The sequence below is a fragment of the Urocitellus parryii genome, chromosome 3 (assembly GCF_045843805.1).
Source record: "Urocitellus parryii isolate mUroPar1 chromosome 3, mUroPar1.hap1, whole genome shotgun sequence".
NCBI lineage: Eukaryota > Metazoa > Chordata > Mammalia > Rodentia > Sciuridae > Urocitellus > Urocitellus parryii.
This window is the reverse complement of record NC_135533.1, coordinates 196935916-196963511: the sequence shown is the minus strand read 5'-3', so window position 1 is coordinate 196963511 and position 27596 is coordinate 196935916. Positions and strand designations below refer to the sequence as shown.

Here is a 27596-nt window from a genome sequence, read left to right as displayed (position 1 = left end):
AGCCACAGAGATCTTCATACCTGCTATATTTCCCTTATTTATTTTTCTTTTTTTATTCTGTTTTTGAGATTTCTTGATGTTTAGTTTCCCCCACAAAACTATACATAGATAATAATTAGACTCAAACTGAAATTTTAGTGTAATTTTCATCCTGTCAAAGAAGTCACTATGTCCCTGTTAGGTATTTTCACACCCACCTCAGGCTCATGCAGCCTGAAAATAACTCATTTAACCCAATCAGGTTATATGTATACAGGATCATGAGATTAACATCCAAAAGAACTTTTAGCCTCGTTTAAGAAAGCAGGCTGTGCATGCCCCATCTCAAATGTCCCTGTGTGTAATGTCCTCTGGTAGACAACAATATTCATTGGGCTGAGCTTTGATGACCAAACCTGGCTTCACCTTCATGCAGTGCCTCCCTGGGAAAGTGTTAATATCATTCCATGAGGATGTGAAGTTCTTACTGTGATAAATTCCACTTCCACAAGACCCCAGTCACTAGCTGGAAAATGGGCTGTTTGAAGAGAGTTCAACCCTTCCACTATAGTTTGAATGTGTCCCCCAGAGTTCATGTTCATGTTTTAGAAACTTAATCCCCAGTGCAACAAAGATGAGAGGTGAGATTTTTAAGAGGTCATGAGGCCCCTGCCTTTATGAAGAGATTAATGCTCTTATCACTGGAGTAGAATCCTGATAAAAGGACAAGTTTGGCCCCTCTCTCTCTCCCCTTCTCTCCCTCTCCCTCCTGTCTGCCTCTCCCTCCTGTCTCCCTCTCTCTCCCTCTCTCTTCCATGTTCACCATGGGATAATGCAAGAAGGCTTTTGCATGAGGAAGGCCTTTCAACCTTGAACATCCCAGCTTCCAGAACTGTGAGAAATAAATCTGTCCTTTTTTAAATCTCCCAGTCTTGGGTATTCTTTTATAACAGCACAGAATGAACTAAAACATCCCAGGAGTGTTAATGTCTCTGGTGAAAGGCAAATTGGGACCATGCCCTTCATCAGCCATAACTTAGAGTGCTGTTCTTTGCAGAGCAAAGTTACACAACCAAATTTCATCCATGGTGGCCCCATTTGTTCTTATTTTGCTTTTCAAGTTTGGACCAAGAAAAGTCAATATAAAGATAAGCATCATATTCCATTCACAGCCAAAATCCATATCCCAGGGGCAAAAACCAGGGGAAGCTCTGTTTTCTGTCTTCAAATCATTTCTGTTCTTGAGCCAGCAGGAAATTGTATCCTTCTCTCTGCTGCTCAGTCCTATTTTCTTTCCATGTACCAAGTTAAACAAAAGCAATTTCTTTCTTCCTGCATGTTAGAAGAAAAAAGCCCCTAACCCCTTTACATACTTGGCCCTCACGAACCTTGTGGCCTTGCCTGCTGAGTGATCCTCATTTCTTCTCGTCTCACTTTATTTACCCCCCAACCCAGGCCCCACTCTGATCTTGCCATTTTCCATTGAGTTTCTGCCATAAGCTCCTAGGGTTACTGCCAGGCTCTTTGATTGCTGAGATTGATGATGAGGATCCTTCAAATCCTTTTGCATTATTCCCTCTGCTGTCTGCAATAAGCAGTTTGCATGGACAGCATAGTACAAGATGTAATCACAGCATCCTACCACCAAGACAGACATGGGCTGAGCTTCTGAAGCCCATTGACTTATGACTCATGAAGTGCAATTGGTGTTGAGGACATCCCCTGGAGAGAGGCTTAACCTATTCAGGAGTAACTTCAAATCTAATCTGAGCTCTGTTTGTCCCAGAATCAAAGTTTTGGTCTGTCCCTTGCTGTTCCTGTGGACCCTTCCAGGTCAAAGCTCCAACCCTTGTACCTGTTTGGTGGACAGAGGAGGTCAGAGGATAATAGCAGGTGACAGAAGAAAAAGAGAACATTAAGACAGGCTGACCAGAAAGCAAATCTCACCTGAATAGGTTAAGCCTCCTGAACAACTGTCACTTTAAGGTGAAAAGTCTTGCCAGAAATACTGGAGCCAAGAGGCAAGTAGGGACCATGTGAAGAAAGGAAGCCCTGAGTGTGGAAAAGAAGGAAGAAGGTACTCTGTGGTTTCAGCAGGAAGCCGTGCTTTAAATTCATGTTCCTGTCTACTCTTGAAAGCAAGCCTGGGGCCATGTTTCTTCACCTGACCCCAGCTTCCCTTTCTCCTTAGCCACAGCTATGGCAACAGCTTCTGGTGTTACCAGGGCCCTGGAAAGGCTTTTATCACATGTTCTGCCGCCTCCTCCTAAAGGTCTAGTTGTTCCTGAATAGGCCTCGGGGCCTTGTATATGTAAACCTCTGCTGGTCACCCCAGTCTTAGCCTTTCAGCTGTTCCCCTGTCCCTCAAATGCTTCCTCCCCTGGCTTAGAGTGGGTTTGTAGCCCAAGTCCTGAGCTGGGAAAGTCTAGAAAAAAATGCAGCTACCTGGTTCACTTCTGGAATTTCATTCTCTGGCCAATGAAAGTTGTCCTCTAAGCCCTAATCCTCGCTCCAATGTCAGAAGAAAAGATTAAAACAATGCTTATCTCAGAGAGTGGTTACAAGAATTTAAGAAGAGAATGTGTGCAAGACCTTCACAGACTCTAATGTACCATAATTATCTTAAAGGAAATTGTTATGTATTGATCTCTGAAGATTCAGCCAGACCTATCAGCATGTCTATCAAAAGGAGTCCCCAGAAAAGACATTCTTTCCCCAGATATTGACAGACGTGTCTAGCTGTATGGCAAGTTTCAATCAGTAGAACGAATATAAAATGAGCATTCTCCCATCCAATCCCTTCGTTAGCCACCAAATTCTCTGGAGAAGGCCTTTTTTAAAAAAAATTAATTTTCTGCATATAACCCAAGAGACGCTTTATATTGCAAGGAAGTGGCAGATATTCATTCTCCTCCCCCTTTTACACAAGCTTCAGCCATTATCCATTCCACACCTTTTCTTCCCATTCTCTCCTCCCTTGCTTTGTCTTTGCTAATCAGATAGATGGAGATGGCATCTTGCTGTTCTTCTCATTACTTACCTAAGTAAGTGAGCATGAACACAGTTTCCTGTCTAAAAACCATGGGCACGTCCTTTCATATGCATGTGTTTTCATGTATTCTGTCCAGTTCAGTTTGTTTTTGTGTTTGAGTTAACCTCATACTTACTGATTTGTAGAAGCTCTTTGACTAGGGAAATAAGACTTTTGTAATAAATGTTGAAACTGTTTTCCCAGTTTATTATTTATCTTTTGCTTCTGTTCATATTGCTTCTTTCCATGCAGAATTTGATTTTAGGTAGTTAACTTTCTGTCATATTCTTTGGGAAGGAAAAAATATGAAATTTGCCTTCTGGTCAGCCTGTCTCAATCTTCTCTTTTTCTTCTATCACCTGCTCTTATCCTCTGACCTCCCCTGTCAACCAAACAGGTTCAAGGACTGAAGCTTTGACCTGGGAGGGTCCACAGAAACAGCAAGGGACAGTCCAAAACTTTGATTCTGGGACAAATTGAGAGCATAGATTAGATCTGAAGTGAAGGTTTTGGAAAGGTCCAGAGAACCAGAATATTGGGACTTCTCAGCATTCTGGCAAAAGAACTCTTGTTAAATTGGGCATGTGTTACAAACCTGTACCACATTTGCTATCATCAGCTAGCTACAGGATAGCGAGAGATTTGAACCTAGTCAGTGAATTGAAACCTGTGCAATTTGAAATTAGCTGTTGTGGCAGGTGTCTGAGATTCATAGGTACACCTTCCCTAGCTCAGTCCCTCCTCTGAGATGCTAAGTCAGGCCCGTGTGCATCAGTGTGAGTCCAAGCTGTTAACGTTCTGTCATTGTCTGGAATCAAGAGCTTCCAAAGGGACCGATTCCTGGTACTTTGCATCAAAGTCCCATTTTGTGTCAATTTTCTGGTCTTTAATGCACTCATAAATAAAGTCCGGGCCCAATGGGACAGCTCATTAACCATTTGCTCTGCCTGGGGGCCAGTAGGAGCAGCAGCTGGGTCTGTCTTAGTTGGAAGGCATGGCAGAGCTACACATTTCCTGGGCAGATTGCATCACCTTGGACCCTGCAAACGTGAGGAAAGATTCTGAGCAGATTCACCAACAGTTGGGTTGTTCTCTCAGGAGCATTCAGACATATGACTGCTGTACCAACTTGTTAGGACTAGCAACTGAAAAGTTTGCTCTGCGTGCCATTACTGATTTCTCTCCGCCCCTTATCTCCCCACCCTTTGGCCATTCTTTAAGAGCTGGATTCTGATCTTTCTTTGAAAAGAGTATTTCTCAAAAGAAATGTTTGCTCCCTCTGCTCTATGCTCCTGTAGCAAGAGAGGATGAGCTGAGGCTTTGATCCTGTAGGCATTCTTTTTAAGTTTGATCTTTTGATCTAATGTTTTGTTTCTATGTACTTAATGGTTTGCCTCAAAATCACCTAAATATCAGGTCAAATAAGACAAATACTTTCAAAGCAAAATCCCTACCAATGCTTTATTGTAACCCCTAACAAAGTGCTATAAAATTGTTCTTTGTAACCAGCAAATTGTTTCTAACCAGAGGTGAAGGGGAGAACATCTAGACCTCCTCTGTAATGATAGATCACCAACCTAGGTGATCCCCGAAGCCCGAATAGCAAATCACATGCTAGTAGCTCTGCTTTGTCACTGTCCTAACATTCTTTATAGAAAGTAATAGATAAATTGCTTCTTGTAGGGTGTTTACCAGACACCAAGGGCTGTACAAGATTGCCTGTGTCTTTGCACAAGGATGGTAGAACAATCCAGTTTACTCTACTTACCCCACTGGCATGTGGGCCTCTGAGCCAGTTTAGAAATAGTGCAGAGCACAGGCATCTCAGGTCACCCTATGCAGAGTTATTAGTGACAGAGCACTGAACCCAGGAACATCAGAGTTGTTTAGCTGTGATGAAGGTATATTATTTAATAACCCTTTATCTTCCCTGCCACCATGTAAACAGGACATCTGTAAATAGGTATCACAAGAGTCTATGGAAAACAAGACTCAGAGAAATGCCAATTATTTGAAGCAGTCTCAAATTGGAACATAGCTCCATAGGATATAAATGACTGCACTGGTAGTTTGAGATATCTGTGCCAAATGTTCTTATGAACAATTGAATTTAAGATTCTGTAATTGCCACCCATCTTTAAATCCATGAATCAGTCCCTAGGCCTTTTTAGAAAGTTAATTAACCTTTATTTCCTGAAAATATTCTCACCATGACTGAATTGATGTGTGGTGTTGGTTGGCTATGTTGCTGTGCAACCTTGGAGTATATATAAACTAATGCATATGCACATAAAAAAATAAAAAAAAAATTGGAAACATCTCACATAACCAACAATAGAGGAAACATTAGATAATTTTTGACATGTAAACATTGCAAATTAATACAGGAGGAATTCTGCTTCTGGTCAAGATGAATAATAGGGCCTTGATTTTCCTGCCAGCCTGAAATAAGCAAAAAAGAAGAGGTGAGAGAGGAGGGGGAGGGAGAGGAGGAGGAGGAGGAGGATGAGCAAACATAAAACAGTTATTTTTAAAATACTAAACATCAGGCAGGAGAAAGATTGTGACCCTGAGAGAGCAAACAAAGAGGTAATTGCCACAGCATTTGAAGGGGCACTGAAGTGGGGTGCAGCAGATTCCCTGACTTGAGAAGACAAAACAGAGTCAGGGGAGGTCAAGGCAGCTAGAGCTCCCAGGACACAGCACTGGAGATGAACCCCAAGATCGACAGATGGTCCCCTGAGTATTAAGCAGCACGAATGAGCACCTGAGTGAAGCTGGGGAATAACCATAAGAAGGAGTAAAGGCTCAGTGCCCAGGCAGTCACACACTGCCTGTACTCACAGTTCACAGGGCATCAAGTGGAATATGCAGAAATTAGTGGAGAATAATTAGCCCTAGACTGAGTGGGCACTGCTCCAGACTCACCTAGCAAATTAGAAACACACGACCCCAAAGGATCAAAATGTCTCCAGTAGCCATCTGTATCCCAAAACAAAAACTAAGAATATTTTTAGGAGTACAAAAATATCACATACCCAACAAGGTAAATTTTACATAGTCTGGCAACAAAGTTTAGAGGGCACATGAAGAAGAAAAATCAATCTAATGACGCAGACTCAGAATGGATAGATGTGAGTGTTGATAACTATATGCTCTATGTGCAAAAGGTTTAGCAGAGTCATAGAAGACAGAGAAAAACTAAGAACTTATAGAGGTGAAAACTATAGTGTCTGAGATGAAAAATACACAGGATGGGATTAACAGCAGATCAGGCACTATAAAGGAAAAAAATAGTTTGAACACATGGTTATAGAAGCTATTCAAAATGAAATACAATTTCTTTAAAGAAAATAGAACTATTTAATAACTTTGGCCAAATGTATGTGTGATTGGAGTCCCTGAGAAAAAGTGAAGAGGAGAGTAGCAAGAGTATTTGAACTAATGCTTGAATTTTTTTTTAATTAGGAAAAATCTATAAACCCACGGATCCAATACACTCAAGAAGCATGACGATGACTACAACAAGGCACATCACAATAAAACTGCTCAAAACTAGTGATAAAAAGGAGACCTTTAAAACAGAAGATGATGTAGCATTATCAATACAGGAACAAAAGTAGGGATGGTGGCACATTCTCATGAACAATACAAGTGAGAAAACAAATCACATCTTTATTGAAAGGAAAACTGTCAACCTACAATTCTATAACCAGCTCCTCCCCCCAAAAAAAAAACCTTCTAAAATCAAGGAATAAAATATGTTTTTAAATATACACAAGCTGAAAGTCCTTCAGTCAGAAGGAAAGAGATGCCAGCTTGAAATCTGGATCTTCAAAGAAAGTAATGCATCAGAAATGCTAACTCCACTCTCACCTAGTTCTCATATGAACCATGAGAATTCAGAGTGACCTCATTATAGCCCAAATTTGGAACAACCCAAATGTCAATCATTAGGTGATCAGATACATTGATCCATACAATGGAGTACTACTCAGTAATCAGAAGGAATGAATCATTGAGTTATTGATATATGCTATAAAATGCATGCATCTCAACTTGAGTGAAAGAAGCCAGACCAAAAAAGCATATGTTGTATGATTCAATTTGTATAAATTTTAGGGAAATTCAAAGTAGTATGTAGCGACAGAAAGCAGATCACTGATTTCCTTGGAGGGTGGGGGTAGGTGTAGAAAGGATGGATTACAGATGGGCACAAGGAAACATCTGTGAATGATAGATATATTCAGCATGTTGATTGAGATATTAGATTCACAATTATATACCTATGTCCAAACAACAAATTGTATGAATTGCACTTGTCAGTTTACTATAGGTCAATGAAGTTGTTAAATTATTAATATATGAAGATGGAGTAGAATGTGAGAAAATAATAGAAAAGTGTAGAAAACGGTTTTGTAAGTTCTATAACAATTAGATAGAAATTATGTGTGATATAAAAGGTTAAAAAATAATTTAGAAAGATGGTTATTTTTAGAAAAAGTTATTGCAGAAGTTTTGCCCATTATTTTAAAAATACAAAAACAAATGGGTAGAAAACCAAAAATGTACTTAATTCTTAGACACTGTCATTTTTATGAGATTTGAATTTCATTTACTCTGTTTCATGTATTTTTCTTAGAAACTTAAGTTTTCTGCAGTTTCCTCATACATAAAATAAGGACATTACTAGTGTTTAACTCTTAAAAACTTATATCAGCTAATTTATTTGTAAGGGCTGAGAACAGAACCCGGCATATAAAGTATTCAATATGCGTTAGCTCTTACCATTACACTAACAGAAAGCTACCTTGAATCCAAGAAAGAACTGCTGATTCCGCCCCCCACCCCAGTTTCTGTGTACTCCTAGAAAAACAACAAAAAGTTAAAATGGATTAGGGAGGAAAGGGAGAGTCTCAACTTTATTTCTGATTCCCAGCTCTAAGGACCAAGAACCCCCACAGATGTGCAGAACAATTCTTTGGGTCCCTTATGGAAAGAAGTGGGTGGCAGTGACTGTGAGCCAGCCTAGGCTTGTTGTAGGCCATAGGCCCTTGGGTGGGTTGGGTCTGATGGATGGAGTGAGTTCCCAGCCTGTGGTCCAGCCCAGCTGTTATACCCTCTCTCTGTTATATCTGTCTCCTCCCTTATCTGACCATGCCTTATTGCCACCTCTTTTCTCTGCACTCTGTGTTCCCTGTCCCCGCAGGTAGATTTTATATTGTATTACAGTTTTTACTCTCTGAGTGATCTCTTACCCTTAAACTTTAGCAACAACCTTGTGTGGTATTTGTGCAGTATACAGTTATGTATGTGTGTATGTGTTGCATGTGTGTGTTACTGTTCTACTATAAATGTATATTTTCTAGCTAATACAAAAAAAATAGTTTCCTTTATAACCTTCACACATAACAGTTCACACCAATGAACAGTCTTTTCATTGCACCTTTAAACTAGAGGTAGAAGATAATACATCACCTATGTTGCCTGGGCTCCAAAAAGTGACAGGTTTTCCCCAGCCCACTTTCAACATGATCATGTGTACATTCTTTATTATAAACTTCATTAAGATATTTAACTTCATAGGAAACTAACTGTAGAACCAGATGTTTATAATTTTTAAGAGACATGGAGATTGTTCTATTTAAAAGAATACCGTGAAGGAAGGCCCTTTGGTTCTGTACATAATTTACTTTTCATAAATTCTTATCTTGAGATGTTGCATTCCATTAAAGCAGACCTTATGATCTCAATCCATTTCATTATTAATGTGTGTATCTCCTTGAGGTAGCAGCTGACTCACGGTGCCAGTTTGTAACGTCGTAAAGTGGATGTAGTCTCAGGGTGTCCCTCAGTTGCAGGAGCCTCTGGATTGTGCTGTACTCTCTCACCTAATCCAGATATTGGAAGACTGTGCACTTACACGGGACCATGAGTTCCTGGGGCTTGTTCATCTCTCCAGGCCAGGTCTCTGTTTCTAGGATTGTTTTTCGTAAAAGGACATGTTGAGTGACATGTCAGACTCCTATAGTCTGTAACCTTTATTCTTTTCATGGATTTATATTGAAATAATGATTAGTGAAGTTAATGGAGATGGATGGAATTATCCATTCCCAAGGAATACATTTGAGTGACTATATCCTAAATGTGAAATAATGAAGACCTAGGGCTGGGGTTGAGTCTCAGTGGAAGAGCACTTGCCTAACATGTGAGGGCCTGAATATGATTCCCAAATACTGAGGGGATAGGGGAAGTTCTGCTCATCACACTTTTTTTTTTTTTTGCTTAAATTCTGATATATTCTAAAACTCATACAGAACTAATTCCATATGAATACAGTAAGGCTTGCTTCATTCAAGTGGGTCATCTGGGAAAAAGAACTACCTGATGACATCTGAGTGTCCACTGGGCAGGCTATAAAATGTCTGCTGGTTTGGTTGGATTCATGTAACCAGTGAGCACTTTGGTACAGAGAGCAGCTGAGGGGCCGCCCGGCCCCTGCACACTGCTAAGGTACTATTCCTTGGCTGGCCCTGAAGCTACACGCAGAGCCTTCAGCTGGAGATCTGAGTCTTTACTGGAGCTGCTTGTGGGGATGGTGGGGTGCAGGGCCTTTGAGGATGATCTGCTAGAGCCTCTCTGCCTTGGGAAGCTCAGAAGGACCTTGAAGCCCAAGTCAAGCCTGGAATAGAATTCATCCAACGATGGCCAATGGCCCATGTGCCACAGAAGAAACGCTACTGCAAGACTCCATCTTAGGATGGGGGAAAGGAGTGGTGCGTGGAGGTGGCTAACCTGAAGAAAGACACTGTACACATAGAGTATGACATGAGAGGCACCAGAGTCTGATCCAGCAAGGATCTGGGGGTCTACTGGGTGCCTCAGCCTCAGCACTGTCGACATCTCGAGTCGTGTAACTCTTTATCCCCGGGGCTAGCCTGTGCTTCTGTCCACTAGGCCTTAGTAGCACCTCCCCTTTGCCCCCAGTTGTAGCAACCAGACCTGTCTGTCTGAACTGAAAATTGCCAAATGTCTCCTACAGACCTAAATCACCCCAAGTAGAGGAACACTAATGTGAAGTAGTAACCTAGGCCATGGAGCCACCAAATCGGCTTTTCTCCTGTGTCATGGATGCTCTTGATCTTGTATGCCTCTTGGCTTCCGCTCCTGGCTTGAAAGCCCTGCACTCCTTCTCAGGGTTGTATTCTAAGAGAGGTCATGGCTGGTCACTTTGCCTCTGGAGGTAGCTGTTTCCTCCTCTGTGAGCAAGAGTTGTGGGATTCATGGCACTCTGAGGTCAATTGGGTTATGCATGCAAATGACATTTCACTGTGGTGGTTGTCATATGAAGACCTAAGCCATGCAGGATGTATAGTGCTAAGGTAGGGGGCAATAAGGGTTAGAAGACTGGGGCAGAGGCAGTTGCATCCTCCTGTCACCAATTCCTTTGCTCTTATAAGCTGAGCAGAGTGGGTTTGTTTGCTTGCTTTTAATTGACACATAATTAATTGTACATATTTATGTACAGTGTGGTATTTTGATACAAGTATGCACTTTGTAATGATCAAGGGACCATGGGAGTAAGAGACTGTTTGTGGGAAGGTAGGAGAGCTAGCACTTGGGTTAGAAGGAAGAATAGCATCCCCCTGGTCTCCCCTCTGTTGAAATCCTTTTGTAGTCCAAACTATTTTCCTGCCTTTGTTCAGCGAAAACCTTCGAAGGATACTTTTGTGTTTGAGCTGGCGTCCATGAACCGCTTAAGTTATTCACACTCTAGGTCGTTCAAAGGCACCTGAAGTTCTTCTGGTGTCACCTTCTTAGGCTTCTGAGAGGTGGAACGTGTGCTCTGAGCCATTAGGAACAATGTGAAGAAACAGTGATAAACCAAGCAGCCTGTCCCTGGGAACTCCCCGTGGTGGCTCACCACGCAGGAGGGAGTCCCTCTGGGCCTCAGAACCTGGGACCTTGGCTCTGAGATGCCTCTCTTCATGTGTCCTTTCTGCTCCTCAAGGATGTGAGAGCCATCTGCAGCCAGCCTGAGGCTTTTCTGAAGCTTTGGCTCTACCCACTGGAGACCTGGGACCAAAACTTTGGTGTCTCTATAGAAGTGCTGGGGTTTCACAGGAGGTCACATGAGTGATTGACACATGTAGTCACAACTCCTCTCAGTCCAGGATCCTCAACCCTGCCCTGCCACCAGCACCAGCCACTCTCCCCACTTTCCCTGTCCTTGCTGGTCTCCATGAGGACAAAGAGGCCTGTGGAGGTTAGTCTACGCTGCCTGTCGAGAGACTTTTACAGAGAAATATTTGGGCTCTTTGAAGTAGTCCTCTGCAGCCTCTGAGACCTTGCTTTAGTTAATTTTACCCCAAGGTCAATCTGACACTTGGGCAGGAAGTTGTCTCCCATGCATACAAATTTTGCTGGGTCCTAGTGGCCCATCAGACTTTCCCCAGAGCAGAGAGTGTGGGTCAGCAGACTCCGTTGTGAGTTTTTTAAGCCCCTGCCACCACACACACACACACACACACACACACACACACACACACACACACACCTGTCACTATCCAGTCCTGCATAATGAATGCTTTGGGGTCAGCTGGCAGCTGCCCTGTCTGTCTGAACTGAAAATCTAGCAATTTCAAGATTGCCCTCTCTGCTCCCACCCGAGGGAGGGCAGGGTGAGATCTCTCAAAGGGGCTCTTCATTTTCTCAAAAATGGTGGTTATTTAAACGTTTCCAAATGGAGTCTGGCAGTATTTGATCAAGTTCCTTGACAAAAATATCAACCACCGTGGGAGTTTTCATCTGTCCGGCCGTCAGTACAGGCCTAAATTTTGACTAATTGGCGCCTGACAACTTTAATCGTGTAAACCAAAGTGTGTTTTAATTTTAATTCTCCTTCCTGCTCTCTATATGCCTCCCAGTTTGGTTAATGTGAGGGAATTTCAATGGTCCCTCATGTTCCCTTGGAAAGTCACAGAAGTACATATGAGGTAAAGTGTGGAGGACAGAGCAAGGTCAAAGGAGGACTGAGGGGACTCCTAGCTCAAGTGGTTCCACCAGCTCCTGCTTCTGGGGCCCAACTGTGTTCAGCCTTATTCTGACACGTGTTGAGGGAGTGCCAGGTCAGGGTGACTGCCATTGAGTCCAGGGACATGTTGTTCATTCCCAAAGCTGGCCGCTCTGTGGCCTGCCTACCTGTGGCTAAAGATGTGCCAGCTGGCCCAGGAGTAGCCCCTCCAGACTGGAGGCTCAGGGCCCAGCCTCCAGTTTCAGGCCTCACCACTTGGAGCCCTCCTGTCCCTCTGACACTAGGGCCCTGTGTCCTACACTACAAATCCCAACTTGATGCCCTTAGGGTTTTTGAACTCTGGCTCCTCTGAGGGCCTTGAGGACCCACACTGGGTCCCAAGTCTGTGTCTTCTCCTCAGTCGCCCTTCCTTAATTGTGAATTCACTGCAGCAAAGATGTTTTTGTTCAATAGAGCATGTCAGTATGGGCAGAATTCACGCCCGCCATAATCAACTGACTTTCCTCTGTTACCATGTGTTGCAGGAGGGGGTTGAAGACTTCACTCATTTAGGTGACAATTTCGCCATGTATTAAAAAAGTGGTCACTTACCCCAAAATTAAAATGTTTATATAATAATTCTGTTGAAAAGATGACCAAAAATGGTCAAGTAGGTGATCGTCCCTCCACCCCATGTTGCCTGTTTTCAAATGTAAGTTTTGTGTGCTCATTCGTAGACTCTTCTTCTCTGAAGAGTGCTTGCGTTTACTTTAGTTCTTATAGAAATCTCTTCCTGTCAGGAAGAATGCAGACCTTTAGGGCTGGGGACATAGCTCAGTTGGTAGAGTGCTGGCCTCTCATGCACAAGGCCCTGGGGTCCATCCCCAGCACAAAAAAAAAAAAAAAAAAAAAAAGAATGCAGACTTCTCTCTCTCACTCCCTGGCCCCCGCCCAGGGACTGTTTGGACACTTAGCCCTACACTAAGGGGCCTGCAGCACTCTACTTACTGGCCTCCTCATCTGTCACCTGCAGCTCACAGCTCCACTGGGGTGTCCTCTGGCCGTGGAGGGTGAAGGTCCAGGTTGCACCTCACTGGGGAGTGGAGGCAGGGAGAAGGACCGAGATCAGCGTGCTGGGAACCTGGTGCTGGGTTCCTGGAGGTGGCGCCTCACCCCCTTTGCCTCTCACCCTCCTACGGTCCCTGCTTCCACACCCCCAGGCTCCTGTGGTCCCTCTTTGGAGTACAAATCCCCCAGGTGTTCTCATGGCTGCTTCTGCCTCATCATTCTGTCCCCAGCTCTGCCACCTACGGATACCTACTGCCATCTCAAATTACTTCTTTACTTTTTAACCGTCCTTTTCACAGTGAAAGCTCTGACTGGATACCAATGAGGCCTCATCCCAGAATCTAAATGGAGTCCAGCACCCAATAGGCACTTGATACACCCTGCCTTTTCAACCTCAGAATTATTCTAATATGCATAGGCCCTTTGCAGTTGCCAAAAGAGTTTTTGAGTGTACTCCTCTCCTGTGTGATTGATTTTCTTTTCTGCCTCCCTCTGATAAGACAGAGGGCCTTAGAAGCAAGGATTGGGAGTCACATACATGGCTCCTAACTTGGGAGGTACCCATACTCATTGCATATCCCTGCAGTCAGAGTCCACGTGTGTTTTTATATTTGATGGTTTTTACTTTATATTATGAGCATCGGCTGAATCACCACAGAGTGGTTTAGTAGCCAACAGTGTTTTCACTCGGTAATGTAAGGAAACAGGTAAAAAGGAAGCTTGGGGGGTGCAGTTATTTAGCCTGTTGACCTGACATTTCTCTACTTTGCTCCGCTCTATCCAATGAAGAGTTCAGAGAAAAGCTGGAGATGGGCACCATTAGGCGACTTCTCCAGTCTACTTCTTTTCCATCTCAGAGTGAGTCAGTCAGTCTCTCTCTCTCTCTCTCTCTCTCTCTCTCTCTCTCTCTCTCACTCACACACACACACACACACACACACACACACACACCACGCCACTCACAACACAAAGTTAGTGAGTCCACTGTCAAATAGACACCTCAGTTTGGCCTTGTGCAGTATTTCTAAGGACTGGCTAAGATGTGTTTGGGACAAGTTTGCAGAACTCACATGATTCCTCTTTTTTTCAGGACTCAAGTTCTCACACTTATCAAATCACACCAGGGTTACCAACCCCAAGCATTTTCTCTTGTGAGAAACAGTTTCAGCCACATCCCTTGGTTGATGTCCCATGGCCACTACCTTGGAAATCTGTTTTCTCATGCTTTTCTTTCTAAGCATTTGGTTTAGGTCTCCCTGGGAAAAATGGTATGTCCTGATCCTGTATTTCACTAGAACTTTCTTTGGGTCAAGTCTAGTTTATTCTCATATTCACAAGAGGTCCACAACTATGATTTTTTGTCAATTAAAACTGTTTTTTCCTCACTTATTTTGGACCTGGCTGTTGTAGATAGTTAGTTGGATCAGCCCTAAAAGATTTCCCTGACCAGCTATATTATATTCAGCACTTTAAACTTACCAGATTTAATGGCTAGAAACTGATGTAATTATGAACAGTTTCTAAGCAATAAGGGCATTTTTACTGCCCTGTGGAGAGCTGAGAGAATTGGCTGGCCTCAAATGAAGGAGGAGGCAGCTATGGATAATTTTGTTCTAGAAAATAATAATGTCTTATGGGGTGAAAAAGAAAAACATTCAAATCCTCAGTATGTCATTTTCATGGCCTCTGATTTAGCAGGGGCCCCCAAGTATAGACAAGAGTGGGCAGGAGAGGAGAATGGGGGTGTCGGGCAAGGTTGAGAAGCATCCAGACACCAGGAGGAGGAGGAAAAGGTCAAGAGAGAGAAGAAAAATTTTCAACTCTAGTGTGTTCTCACTGATGTCTGCTCTCCCGTGCCACTTGATCATTCAGATTCATCCTTTGAACACTTCTTTTCCAAATCTGGAAATGTCTGTGGAGACAGCATTGCTCCCCACTTTGACCCAGCTCCAGAAGCTGATGTCTTAAATTCTGCAGGCCAAGTTGTTTCCTCAGGGACCTGGGCTCCCAGAAGCTGGGGCTGGCTCCCCCCACAGTGGAATGTCAGCCTTTTCCCTACTCTTAGAAGGTGCCAGCTCCACCTTCACCACACACTGGCCCTGTCTCTGTTGGTTGCTGCTGCAGCCAGACCCTAATGAGTGGAGGCAAAGGCCGCATGGTAACTGGGCTGAGGGAAGGCAAAGCACAGTACAGCCACAGGGTGGGCAGCAGGAGAGTCAGCAGATCCGGGTCCAGCTCCACTAGTGACCACCTCCTTCACCTACCTCTGACAGAGACCATAGAAGACCTTCCTCATAGGGTTGTTGTGAAGAAGATACACATAATGGGGTGAAAAAGAAAAACATTCAAATCCTCAGTATGTCATTTTCATGACCTCTGATTTAGCAGGGGCCCCCAAGTATAGACAATGGCCCACAGTGGCTACCCAGTGAAACATTAATTCACTTCCCATCACCAGCAAGGACAGACTAGACTATCCAAGGAGAGAGGTGCCAAGCCTTCTGGTAGCCAAGCTCTGAGAGGAGTTGCCAAATGAGTCTTGGTCTCTGTATGAGGAATAGTTTGCTGAACGGTGCATATGACCCACAGACTCCATCAGTCAGGACCAGGAACCTCTGGTTCTATGTGAGAGAGAGACTCCAAGGTTCCTTTTCCTGCTGGAAATGATGAGGATCAGCAACAATGGTCGGCAGTAAAGGGCACATCTCTCTTCGTCCCAGTTCTTTTGGAATATACAACACGGAGACTCATGGGTGCTCTTGAATAAAATGTGATCTGCCATTTTCTCTCTCTCCTATCCCAACCTTCTTCAACTTGAGGAAGATGCCAATACTTCCCTGGGCCTTGATGCTGCTTGCAGCTCTCCTAGTGAGTTAAAGCTAAAGTGCTTTGTGAGAGAATGGAAGAATGCCTCCCAAATGGTCTACCTGGGCACCAAGATGGCACTGCTTAAGCTGAGATACCGTTCAGGGTGTTTTTTTTGCAATATCTTTGTCTTCCATCAGGGAACCTGCATTCATGGTAGTATGGGCTAAATATCAGGCCTGCCTAATTTGCAGGCCTACCTCTTTCCTTGAGCTGCCCCAATATAGGCTCCACCAGGACCTCCACACTTCTTGATTATCAGTGGATCCACTGACAGGAACCCTGAGAAGACACCTCTAGATTTTTTCCAGATCATTTCCCTGCTTACCAGCCCTGGTCATTAGGGGCCTCATTTGTTTTTGCTAAGGAAGATGAAGTTTCTAAACGGACTCCAGGAAAGGCCCAGATGAGGCAAGGCAGCTGAAGACTGTGCATGAAAACACTCCATTCAGTCTCAGGTGACCTCAGCATCCCATGGAGGATGTGATGAGAACATGGGCCCAGATGCAGAGCAGCATGTGTTAAAATGGCATTTCTCTGATCTGAATACAAAAGACGAGATGTTGGCATCAGCTATAGAAGTTTCTAGAAAGACCCATAATGCACACTGCCACATCAGGTAGAAGGTAGGAGAGGGAATGCCAGATTCTATCACACTGACCAGATTCTTCTCCGGATTTCATCCCGGTGTCGGGTGGCAAGAAGACGGCATGTCTGAAGATGTCAGAGAAATGGCTTTGAAGTAGCATGAAAACCCCAGCTGAAGAGAGGGCAAAGCATATGTTGAGGGAACAATATAAAGGGAATGAATGCATAGGTTTATTTTTGAAATCGAATCTCTCTGAAGTAGAGTTGTCATAGTTACCTGCTTGTTTTTACTTGTATTTATAAGATCTGAAGCCCACAGAATTAAAATAATCCTCCCCTGTGTGAAGTGTGTGTCTGTAATAACAAGCACCACGGAGCACCTGGGCTGCTCCCACTGATGTCAGCTTCACCCCCCTGATTCTTTTCTAGTCCGTCAGTGTTGCCTGGCCTGTTGGGAGGAACTCATGATTAGAAAGTTAACTTGGCTTCGTTTTGCCACACACATTTCAGGATCACTAGAGGCATAGACAGATGTTATTACGTACTCATAAACAAAGTGCCACGGCCTGCCCATGTCTGACTCAGTCGCAGCCAGCCGCAAACCTCTCCACACCAAAAAACACTTATAAATGCAGAAGCCCACACTGGAGCATTTTATGAGCTTCATGAGAATAATTTATAAGCATAAATTCATGATGTGCCATGGTGATAGGGAACAGAAGTACATTCTGACTTGCACATTTTTGAAGGCCTTAGAAAAAGGGTGCAGGATCCAGGCTTGGATTTGTCCCTCAGTGGCCACTGTGCTTGGGGCAAGCTATTGTCCTTTCTGCTCTCATAGCCTTGCCTGCAAACTGAAGGGGCTGGCCAGGGTCCTGCCACTATTAGAAGGCATAAGGTGGCTCCTCCTGCTAGCTTGCCTTTGGGAAGGCTGAAACTGAGAAAAGAGCCAACCCAAACTCTGTACTGCAGGGAGTTGTGCATAAATCCACTACCTTATGATTTGTATGCCTGGTAGGGATACAAGCATCTCTTCTCAGTGTCTGGGATATACCAAATGATGCATGAATGCTGTATTAACACAGCACCAGGTTGATTAACACAGCAGAAAGTTGAATAAAGCTGTGTATTTACTCAAAGTGTGTTATCTGGTATTATGTAACTACACTGTGTGTGCATACATACACATGTACCTAGGTTGAGCATCCCTAAACTAAAATTTTAAAATCTGAAATGCTCCAAAATTTTCAATTTTTTGAGCAATTATATGATACCACAAGTGGAAAATTCCACACCATGAAACTTAATTCACACATAAAATTCCTAACAATATTATATAAAATTACCTTCAGATTATTATTACAGGGTGTATATGAAACCTAAATTTATTTCACATTCAGAATTTTCATGTTCCCACCCCAAGATTATCTCCTCATGTATATACAAATATTCCAGAATCTGGAAAGAATCTGAAATCCTAAACACTTATGATCCAAATCTTGCAGATAGGAGATATTCAACCTGTATGTACACACACACACACACACACACACACACACACACACAGTCCCACAAACATCCTCAACTAAACAAATAGAGGGATTGTCTTTCCAAGTTGATTTTAATTCTAAACTCACATTGCCAGTTCTTAGGATTTATCCCTCAAAGACACTTATTTTGAACAAAACCTGTCTACAAGGTGAACTTCATGTATTTAACATAATTCCTGCTTCACTCTGATTGATTTTATTCATACGTCTACCAGGCAGATGCCTCAGCAGCATTAGATAAGGACTAGCACTTCAGACTTGGCGGGTGCGTCTTCATAATTAAGTAGAGAAATGTAAGACAGGCACGACTTTGTTTTCAGGCAATGGGTGCCTACCATTTGACATGTTGAAGTATTGAAAACCACTCATGGACTTGGAGCTTCAGCAACCTCTGTGATAGTATGTTATTGCAAAATAAAACTGAGTTTGCTTATCTTGGCTTGTATATTAACTGAGTGCTAGTAATGAAAATAGTAACTACAGGAATAAGGTAGTTTGTGGACACTCTTTGCCAGTCCTCTTTTACATTTGTTTTCTAAAGAATCAATGCAGGGGCTGGGATTGTGGCTCAGCGGTAGAGCACTCATCTAGCACATGGGAGGCCCTGGGTTCGATCCTCAGCATCACATTAAAAAAAAAAAAAAGTAAAATAAAGATATTTTAAAAAAAGAATCATTGCAGCATTATTTCTTGATTGCTGTCATCACAAGAATGAGAATTTCTGCAGTGGTCACTTAGTTATGAATTTAGTATCAAAATGGACAAATGTCCCTTCTACCTCACTTAAAATGGTAATATTTCTCTCTGGGTCTCAGTGTGTTTAGGAAGCTCAAAAGAGAAATAGGTGGGATGACTTTGGAGCAGATTAAGTACTGAGAACATAGAATGTTAAAAGTCACCTTGTCTGTTAAGATATAGTGGAATGCTTCTAAAAGAAGCTTGGTTCCCATATATTTCATAACCTTCAGTGGTTTAAAAGGAGACCAAATTCTGGAAGAAAGGAGCCATTCGGTTTAAGGATCATTGATTTCAAAGTAATTAGGAATTTTAATATTTCAAGTTTGGCTATAGAAAACGGTTTGGAGTCATGGAACAAAATAATTTAGGAAGACAAATTAAAACTCTCTTCAAAAGTTACCTGAACTTACTGATAATCTCGTTTGAAAAAAAGTCAGAATGCACAGGTGTGCTTGGGTTCTAAGTGACACATAATGACTTCCTTGCTCTTCATTTCCCTGTTGAAGAACATCATAGTTGCTTTCACATTTAGGTGATTATGAATAAAACTGCTGTGGACTTCTGCATATACAGGCTTTTGTGTGGCTCCAAGTTTTCATTTCACTTGAGTAAATACCTAAGAGTGCAATCACTAGGCCACATGGTGACTGTGTTTACTTTTACAAGGAATTGCCAAACTGTCTTCCCAAGTGCTGTACCATTTTGGATGCCCACCAGCAGTGAGTGAGTAAGCGTTTGTTATTTTGCATCCTCACCAGCATTTGTTGTTAGTTTTATGAATCTTGGCCATTCTACTAAGTATTAGTGGTATTTCATTACAGTTTTAATATGCATTTCCCTGAGGACAAATGATGTTGAACATTTTTCTTTTGCCACCCATGTGTCATCTTTGGTGAGTTGTGTATGCGGAATTTCTGCCCCTTTAAGAAGTTGGTTTGGTAGTTCTCCTATTTATGTTGAATTTTTTTTAAAAGTTCCTTATATATTCTGAATACAAGCTCTTTATTAAGCTGTGGGATTTGCAAATATGTTCTCACAGTCTATGGCTTATCTTTTCATTCTCAACAGTATTTCAAAGATGAATGTTTTTAATATTGTTAAGTCCAATTTGTTAATTTTTTTTCTTTTAGGGATCATGTTTCTGAGTTTAGAAATTCATTGACAAACTTGATTTCACATAGATTTTTCTCCTGTATTTTCTTCTAGAAGTTTTATGGTTTTATATTTTGCATTTAGATCTATTTTGCATTACATTTTTAGGAGGTATAAAAGTGTGTCTAGTTCATGCTGTTGCAGATAAGCTTCTCTTTGTTCTAGCATCATTTGCTCCCAAGACTATTTTTCCCTCATTGAATTACCTTTGCACCTTTCTTAAAATTTTAACAATATTTGTATGATTCTATTTCTGGTTTATTCTCTTCCATAGATCTCTATGTCTGTCCCCCTGCCAATTCCACACTGTCATGGTTACTATAACCATATAGTAAATCTTAAAATTGGGTAGTACACTCCTCAAACTTTATTCTGATTTTTCAAAATTGTTAAAGCTATTCTAGGTCTTGGCCTTTCAATACAAATTTTAGAATTGGTTATTCTATATCTACAAAAATTCCTAATGGTATTTTGATAAGAATTTCATTAAACCATACTTTGTGAGAATTAATATCTATTGTATGGAGCCTTCCAATTTTTGAACACAGTATTTTCATTTATTTGGTTTTTCTTTCATCCGCATCTTATACTTGTTATCATTAGAGATTGTGATATATTCTGTTGGATTTATAGCATTGAAATATGCCAGAATTTGCTTTAAGTCCTTTGGTTATAGATCCAGGAGAGGGATAACTGGGTCAAATGGTGATTCCAGTCCTAGTTTCCCAAGGAATCTCCATACTGCTTTCCAGATTGGCTGCACCAATTTGCAGTCCCACCAGCAATGTGTGAGTGTGCCTTTCCCCCCACATCCTCGCCAACATTTGTTGTTGGTTGTATTCTTGATAGCTGCCATTCTGACTGGTAGATCATTTTCATTTAATATAATTCTTACATGTTTGTTTCCAGTGTTTTCATTTCCCTACTTTCTCTGGTTTTTTTTTTTTTTTTCTGCTTTTATAAAGCTACTTGAGTATTTTTAGTATTATGTTTTTTTTATCTACTTTTTTTTAACTGTCTTTTTGTATAGTTTTTTTTTTTTTTAGTGTTTGCTCTTTGGATTATAGAATGCTTTTCTCAGTGTTTTTAAGATAATATTTCACCACTTGAGTTGGAATATGCAACCTGGCCACATCGTTGGTTTCTTTGTCCTCCCTGCTTCATGTTCCGATTGTCTTCTTTTTTGTACTGGGGATTGAACTCGGGGGCACTCAACCACTGAGCCACATCCCCAGCCCTGTGTTGTATTTTATTTAGAAACGGGGTCTTGCTGAGTTGCTTAGTGCCTCACTTTTGCTGAGTCTGGCTTTGAACTTGTGATCCTCCTGCTTCAGCCTCCTGAGCCACTGGGATGACAGGTGTGTGCCACCACACCTGGCTTCCAGTTGTCTTCTATGCTACATGTACATACACTGAAAATCTCATAATTCTTGCTATTCTATCATGAAAGGCAAAGAGAACATTTTGTTAATTTACCATTTCTATTGCTCTTCCTTCATCCTGAGGTTCCTTTCCTTATATTTTTCTCTGAGGAACTTCCTTTATTTTAGAGCAGCTCTGTTCATCTAAAAAAGTCTTTATTTCACCAACATTCCTGAATGATAGATCATTCCCGAGTCATATTTTCTATATACAGAATTACAGTTTGATAATGCATTTATTTTAGCATGTTAAAGATGCTCCACTTACTTTCTTTTGGTCTTGATGGTTTCTCATGAGAAATCTATAGTAATTCAAATCATTGTTACCCTTGAATTCATGCATCTTGGTTTTTCTGTCTGCTTTCAAGATTCTTTGTCTTCAACAATTTTGTTTATGACAAGTTTTAATCCTGACTTCTTTGGATTTTTCTTGTTAGTGATTTACTCAACATTCTTTGATCACTAGGAATAGTTTTTGCTATGGTTTATTCAGATATTTTTTTTCATCCATTCATTCTCGGTCTTCTCATTCTGTAGCTCCAGTGGTACAAACTTTTGTCATTGCCCCACAAGTTCGTGACAGGCTATTCATCTGTGGCTACAATATCTTTTCTCCGTGTTGCTCAGATTGGGTGATTTCTATTCATCCATCTTCAAGTTCCCTGACTCTGATCTCCATGTTACCATTCAGTCAGTCTAGTGAGGCTTTCCAAGGCCCAGTTTAGTTCTCAAATATCCATTTGGCTTATTTTTGCACCTTCTATATTCTCACTGATACATTCTCCTCTAATGCTTCTTTTAAGAGTACCAGTGCTTGTTTGTATTTTTATAACAATTTAAAGTCTTCATCAGATAATTCTAACATCTGTTATTGTGTTTACTGTGTTGAATTGATTGCCTTATGTGACTGAGATGTTCGTGGTTATTCAAATGCCAGTTAATTTTGAATTTTACCCTGGTCATTGTGTGTGTGTTTCTTCTTCTCCTCCCCCCTCCCCCTCCTCCTCCGTTTTTGTTTTTTACAATGCTGGTTATCAAACTCAGGACCTTGAGCATGCTAGGCAAGTGCTCTACCATTAAGCCCTATCCCAGTCATTTTAAATATTGCAGTATAAGGCTCTCTCTTGTTGAAACCCTATTGAGAATATTGATATTTTTGTTTAAGCAAGCAATTATGCTGGCTAGTTTCAGCTGCAGGTTGGAACTGCCATTTTGAATGTCTCACAGGATTTACAGTGTTGTGTGCCTCTATCTAGTATGTCCCTTCCCCAGGGGTCAGTCTGGGATGTGGACAGATATATCTGTTAGGTCAGTTCTCCAAGTCTTGGGTCTGCATTTAGGACTAGGCTGTGGATGAGCCCAGGGATTCCATACACAGTAGTACTGGGTTGCATTCCTAAGCTCTTCCTCAGGAATCTCCCCAGTACTTTCTGGTTTCCTGGGTCTCCCATTTTCTGTCTGGGGAGAAGCCTCCCCTTTCCACAATTGCACCATATCTGTTACTAACACTGGAAGAGCAGAGAGGAGGAGTTCTGACTACAGATTCCTGTTGCTGGTTGCTATTGCTGCCACTGCAGCCCCCGTAGATTTGCCCAGGTCCTAGGGTAACCACAATGGAGGAAGAGGAGCAAGGTGTGGGGGTTCGTCTACTCTAGGAGCTCTGGGGAGTTCCCTTTCCACTCTTCCAGCTGGGTTTTCCCTGGATCGGTGTCTGCCCACTCTTGCCTCCCCTCTGGGCTGTGGGTTTGCTGAGGCTGGGCTGGCCTGCACTGGAGACAAGTGATAAACTCTCCACCAGGCAGGTGCTTTGAACTCAGGGTTCTCCCCAAATTGGCCTATTGCTGTTGACCTTCTGGCATTTTCAAATAGCTGGCCTGTGCATTCTCCCTAGGTTTGATAGTTGCATTCAGAGGGACAGACAGGGTGGCATGTGTTTTCTCTGTCTTACGCAGAAGTGGAACCTGATTGATATAATTTAAAGATTTTATTTTCTAATGTACTTTTTGTACACAGGACAGGAGTTGATGTCTAACTGTAGAGTTCAGCTGCATGGTCAGATCACATGGTTTAGTGCTTGGGGCTCTGTTAATGCCTTACGTTTATGACACTGCATATGATGCTCTTTTGGTCTCTTCCTTGGATTGCATGCTTCTCACCGTAGTTTTCGATTGGCACCTTCTAACCAACCTTGTAGGTAAAAGTTCTCTTATTTCTTTGAAAATTGTAGGGTGACTTCCTTGGAGTGTGGCCTCTGCACACATCCCCATGGCAGGCCTGGCTGGGTCCAGGAGCCTAGGTGTAGCTCAGCTGAGCTGTCTGAGGCAGTCTGAGAAGTCAGGTGGGAATCTACACAGAGCTCTGATGTGCAGTGCACCTTCAATATAGGTTTGTGCTTACCTCAGACTTCTGAAACTCCAGATGACATTCTCAAACAGCAGTCTTCTGAGCTCACCAAGTTGAGTGTAGATTTGATAACAAATTTACATGCAGTTCTTTTAAGATGCAAATATTTGCAGAAATCACAGCTGATGCCAGTTGAACTGGGAGCTGGTCTCTGGCACACTCACGAAGTAGGAAAGGATCTTGGGGGAGGTGCAAATTCACTCACATGGAGTTTAGGGTCCATGTTAAGGCTTAATTACCCCGTGACCTTCTTGAGAACAAGGGAGATGCTAATCCAGCCTAGGTGGCTGTGATCAAGTGGAGAGACACAGAACACTTGGGCAGTGAGGTCAGCTGAGGCCAGCCAGGGCCAGCTTCATGGGGAGAGGATCAAGTGCATGTGCATTCTTGTAGTGGGCCCTGAAGTTCGCTAGGCCTCCGTGACCTGATTACCTAGAAAACATGGCATGTACTCACCTTGCAAGGTGAGGCTGCTGGGAAGGTTAAATGAGAACATTTGGAAACTGCAGAGCCCTCTGAAACGGAAAGTGCCACACAGTGTTTATCATAACAATATTAAGCTAACAATCAAAGACTGAATTAAGAGGAGCAAGTCTTGCGGGTGTGGTGGTACACACCTGTAATCCCAACAAATGGGGACACTGAGGCGGTAAGATTGCAAGTTGAGACCAATCTCAGCAATTTAGTGAGACCCTCGACAACTTAGAAGTTGAAAAGTATTTTAAAAGGTGCAACATAAATAAATGAAAAGGCCTGGGGACACAGCTCAGTGGTAAAGTGTCCCTGGGTTCACTCCCCAGTAACAAAATTCAAAACAAAGGATCAAGTCTAATAGTAGAATTAAAGGTTCCACCCTAAAGCTTCTGTCTCGGCCTCACAGGAGGTGGACTTGTTTCATGTAGGGGCTGAATTGAGGTCTGTGGGTGCCGAGGCTGGGTCAGTTCCCATCCAAGCCCCTTCCAGCCCTGAGAGTTTGTGACCCCCACAGGTGGGTGTAGCCGAGTCAGGAATGCCAAGTGAGCTGTTCCCAGGACTGGCGATGAGTTGGGCACACTTCCTGGGGTCTGGTTGTTTCCTCCTCTCTCAGCTCCTGAGATCCCCAGGCACTCAGAAGTATGATCCTTGTGTCCACATGAAAGGGATCATGTTAGGCTCAGAGCCCCAAGGGCAGATCTCCAATTAGTAGCTGGCCTGCTGGGTCCCAGCACTGACAGTGGGGTTTTGCTTTAACTGGAATGTTCAGGCTTCCAGACCACAAACCATCCTGAGGGACCCACAGGGAGGAACCCACAGGTACCCACCCTGAACTGGTCAACTCCAGCCCCAGTGGACTCCCTTGTGCCCACCCCAGGGTTACATTTTCCTGCCTATATCCTCACGGTCAGTAGCACTCTGGGCTCCGGGGTTTGGGGGGGCTGAAGACTGCCTGGAGGCCCACTCTCCAGTGCCACAGGCAGCCTCATCACCACGTGGGCTGACACTCAGGGTGCCCATCCATGAGGGCGAGTCGGGATGGACCAGTTGGTTACTCTCTTCTCCTCACCTCCCTTGCAGATCACCTCCAATGAGAAGCACCTAGAAAGCCTCAAGAATGCTGGCAGCCTTCTGCAGGCTCTGGAGCAACTGGCTCCAGGTGATAGGTACGTGGGGCCCAGAAGGAGTCGAGCAGCCTGCACAGGGTTGGCAGATGCTCTCCACCACCCCTCTTCCCTCGTTTCTTCCTATATCAGGAACCAACACCTCCCACCAAGCCTGTCCTTGCCACTGAGACACTTCAGTGGGGAGGAGCTCTGTGCCCTCTACCTGCTGGGAAGCTTCACTGTAGTGGAAGGAAGAGGGGAGCAGGGATCAACATGGGGAAAGAAGGCCTAAGCCCTGCAGAATGGCGGTATCCCCACCACATGCCAGGAGGTTGGGTGGGCGGTAACCAGGTGCAGATTCAGTGAGCCTGATGAGAGGCAGTGCCTGCTGGCCTCGTACACATGCCCCCATGGCACCTCAGCCAGAGGCATTGTCATCAGTACCTTGTGGCTGACCTGCAGGCCCAGCAGGCCTGGGGCAGAACTGGCCGCTCAGCCTGCTTCACAGCGAGGATCAGCTGACTCTTGCGGGGGCGGGGGGGGGGCAGATTGGGAACACACAAACAGAGCAGTCCACGCGCAGAAGCTGAGTGTGGGGTTAGGCCAGCCTCCTGTGCCTCAGCTGGACAGTCCGTGTGTCTAGAACATCCTAGAAGTAAGGTCCCTGTTAGGCCAGGGGTAGGTCTGTCCCCCAGGAGCATGTGACACACTGAGGGCAGGTACTGGCATCTCAGCCCAGGGTAACGCTGTCACTTGGCCATGAGAACGAGTCACTGGAGGACCATCCTACAGTAACATACAGCTGCCCCCACTGAACTTGCAGGGGGTGGCACGGGAGGGGTGCCCACATTCACTGTGGTCTAGCACCCATCCCTTATCAGCTGGTGGCGTGCAACTGGCCTCACTCTGAAGTCAGTGCCTCAGCGAGGCCGGGGTCGAGGGTGGTGAATGCAGCCTTCCTCCCTGTGGCCACTGCCCCCAGAGCTGAGGGAGGTGGCCAGAGGTTGAACAGGCCAGTCTCCTGATCCCAGCTGCTCTCCCCACCCTGGGGAGGACCCACGCCCTAAGGAATGCCTGACCCTCATTCAGTATGTGACATGCATCGTGCATCGCGGCGCCAGGCATTTCCTGTGGTTTCTGTTTTCTGAACCGCAGGGTTCTGTGAACTCCCTGCTCGTGTTTCGGGTTGGTACTAATTTGAGTTAATACATGGCCACCGTGTTGTTGAGACGAGTCTACACAGTGGCTCTGTGGCAGCCCGCCTGTCCCGTTGAATGCTGGATTGTGGGGAGGAGGACACCACTTCTTGGCCTGCCCCACCCCCTTTTCCTCCTCTGCCGAAAACAGATCAGTGGTTTTTCTCCAGCTTTTCCAGTGAGGTTAGGAGAGGCTGGCCTGGAGGTGAAAGGTCCCTTCCCACCTTGCTGGGCCCCTGTGGTGTCAGATGTGGATGGACTTCTGGGGCTGGGCTGCAGGCCTGCTGTGCTGGTTTGTGGGTATCCATGGATCCTGGCCTTCTGCAGAGTCGTGGTGTAGTCACCCCAAGCAGGGCACTGGGGGTGAGGGGAGCCATTGAGGAGTGGAGTTTGAGAGATAGCCCCTGAGAGTCCCAGCCCCAGCTCTCCCATGTCAACCTTTGTGGGGCTCCTCACCTAGCGGGGCCCTCTGCCTGCCCTTAAGCCAAAGCTAACACATTGTACTAAACCAATACAGGGGAGCTAGACCCAAATGTGGTTTAAATTGTCCAAATAAGGCTTAGCGCTCCACAGGTGGTGGCCTCTCCTGCACCCACACACATCACTCTAGCAACCAAACATCAACACCAGGTAGACCTCGCCTTCTTTGGACTTGGCTCAGATGGCCCAGCCAGAGTAGGTGGTAGTTCTCTCAGTTCTGATGCTGCTCTGGCAGGCCGGGTGGCAGTCTGGCCCCACCAGACCAGCCTGGGCTCAGCCAGGAGCAGGCCAGAGTTCAAAAGCATTCCCGCTGTTCCCCGGGGCCTTTGATGCACAGAGCAGGAATTCATGGCACCATGTCCTGGTTGCAGCCCCATCCCACTGCCACCCGTCTTTCATGTGGCACCCCCACCCAACCGTTTATGTGGTAACAGCTCTATTTCTGTGCTGTCAAGAGTATGCCATGAGCTAATTTTACACTTCAAGGGTCAGTGCTATGTGAATGTCATTCTTTTCTTTGCTAACAGTTGCT

General features: G+C 43.9%; 1 protein-coding gene across 1 annotated transcript in view; it reads left to right on the top strand.

Annotated features, from left to right (window-relative positions):
* Ulk4 (unc-51 like kinase 4) overlaps nt 1–27596 on the top strand; it is a 539981-nt gene that overhangs the window by 511727 nt on the left and 658 nt on the right. The window contains 1 exon segment of the mRNA XM_077795670.1: nt 25363–25448. Coding sequence (XP_077651796.1) covers nt 25363–25448 — 86 coding nt within the window.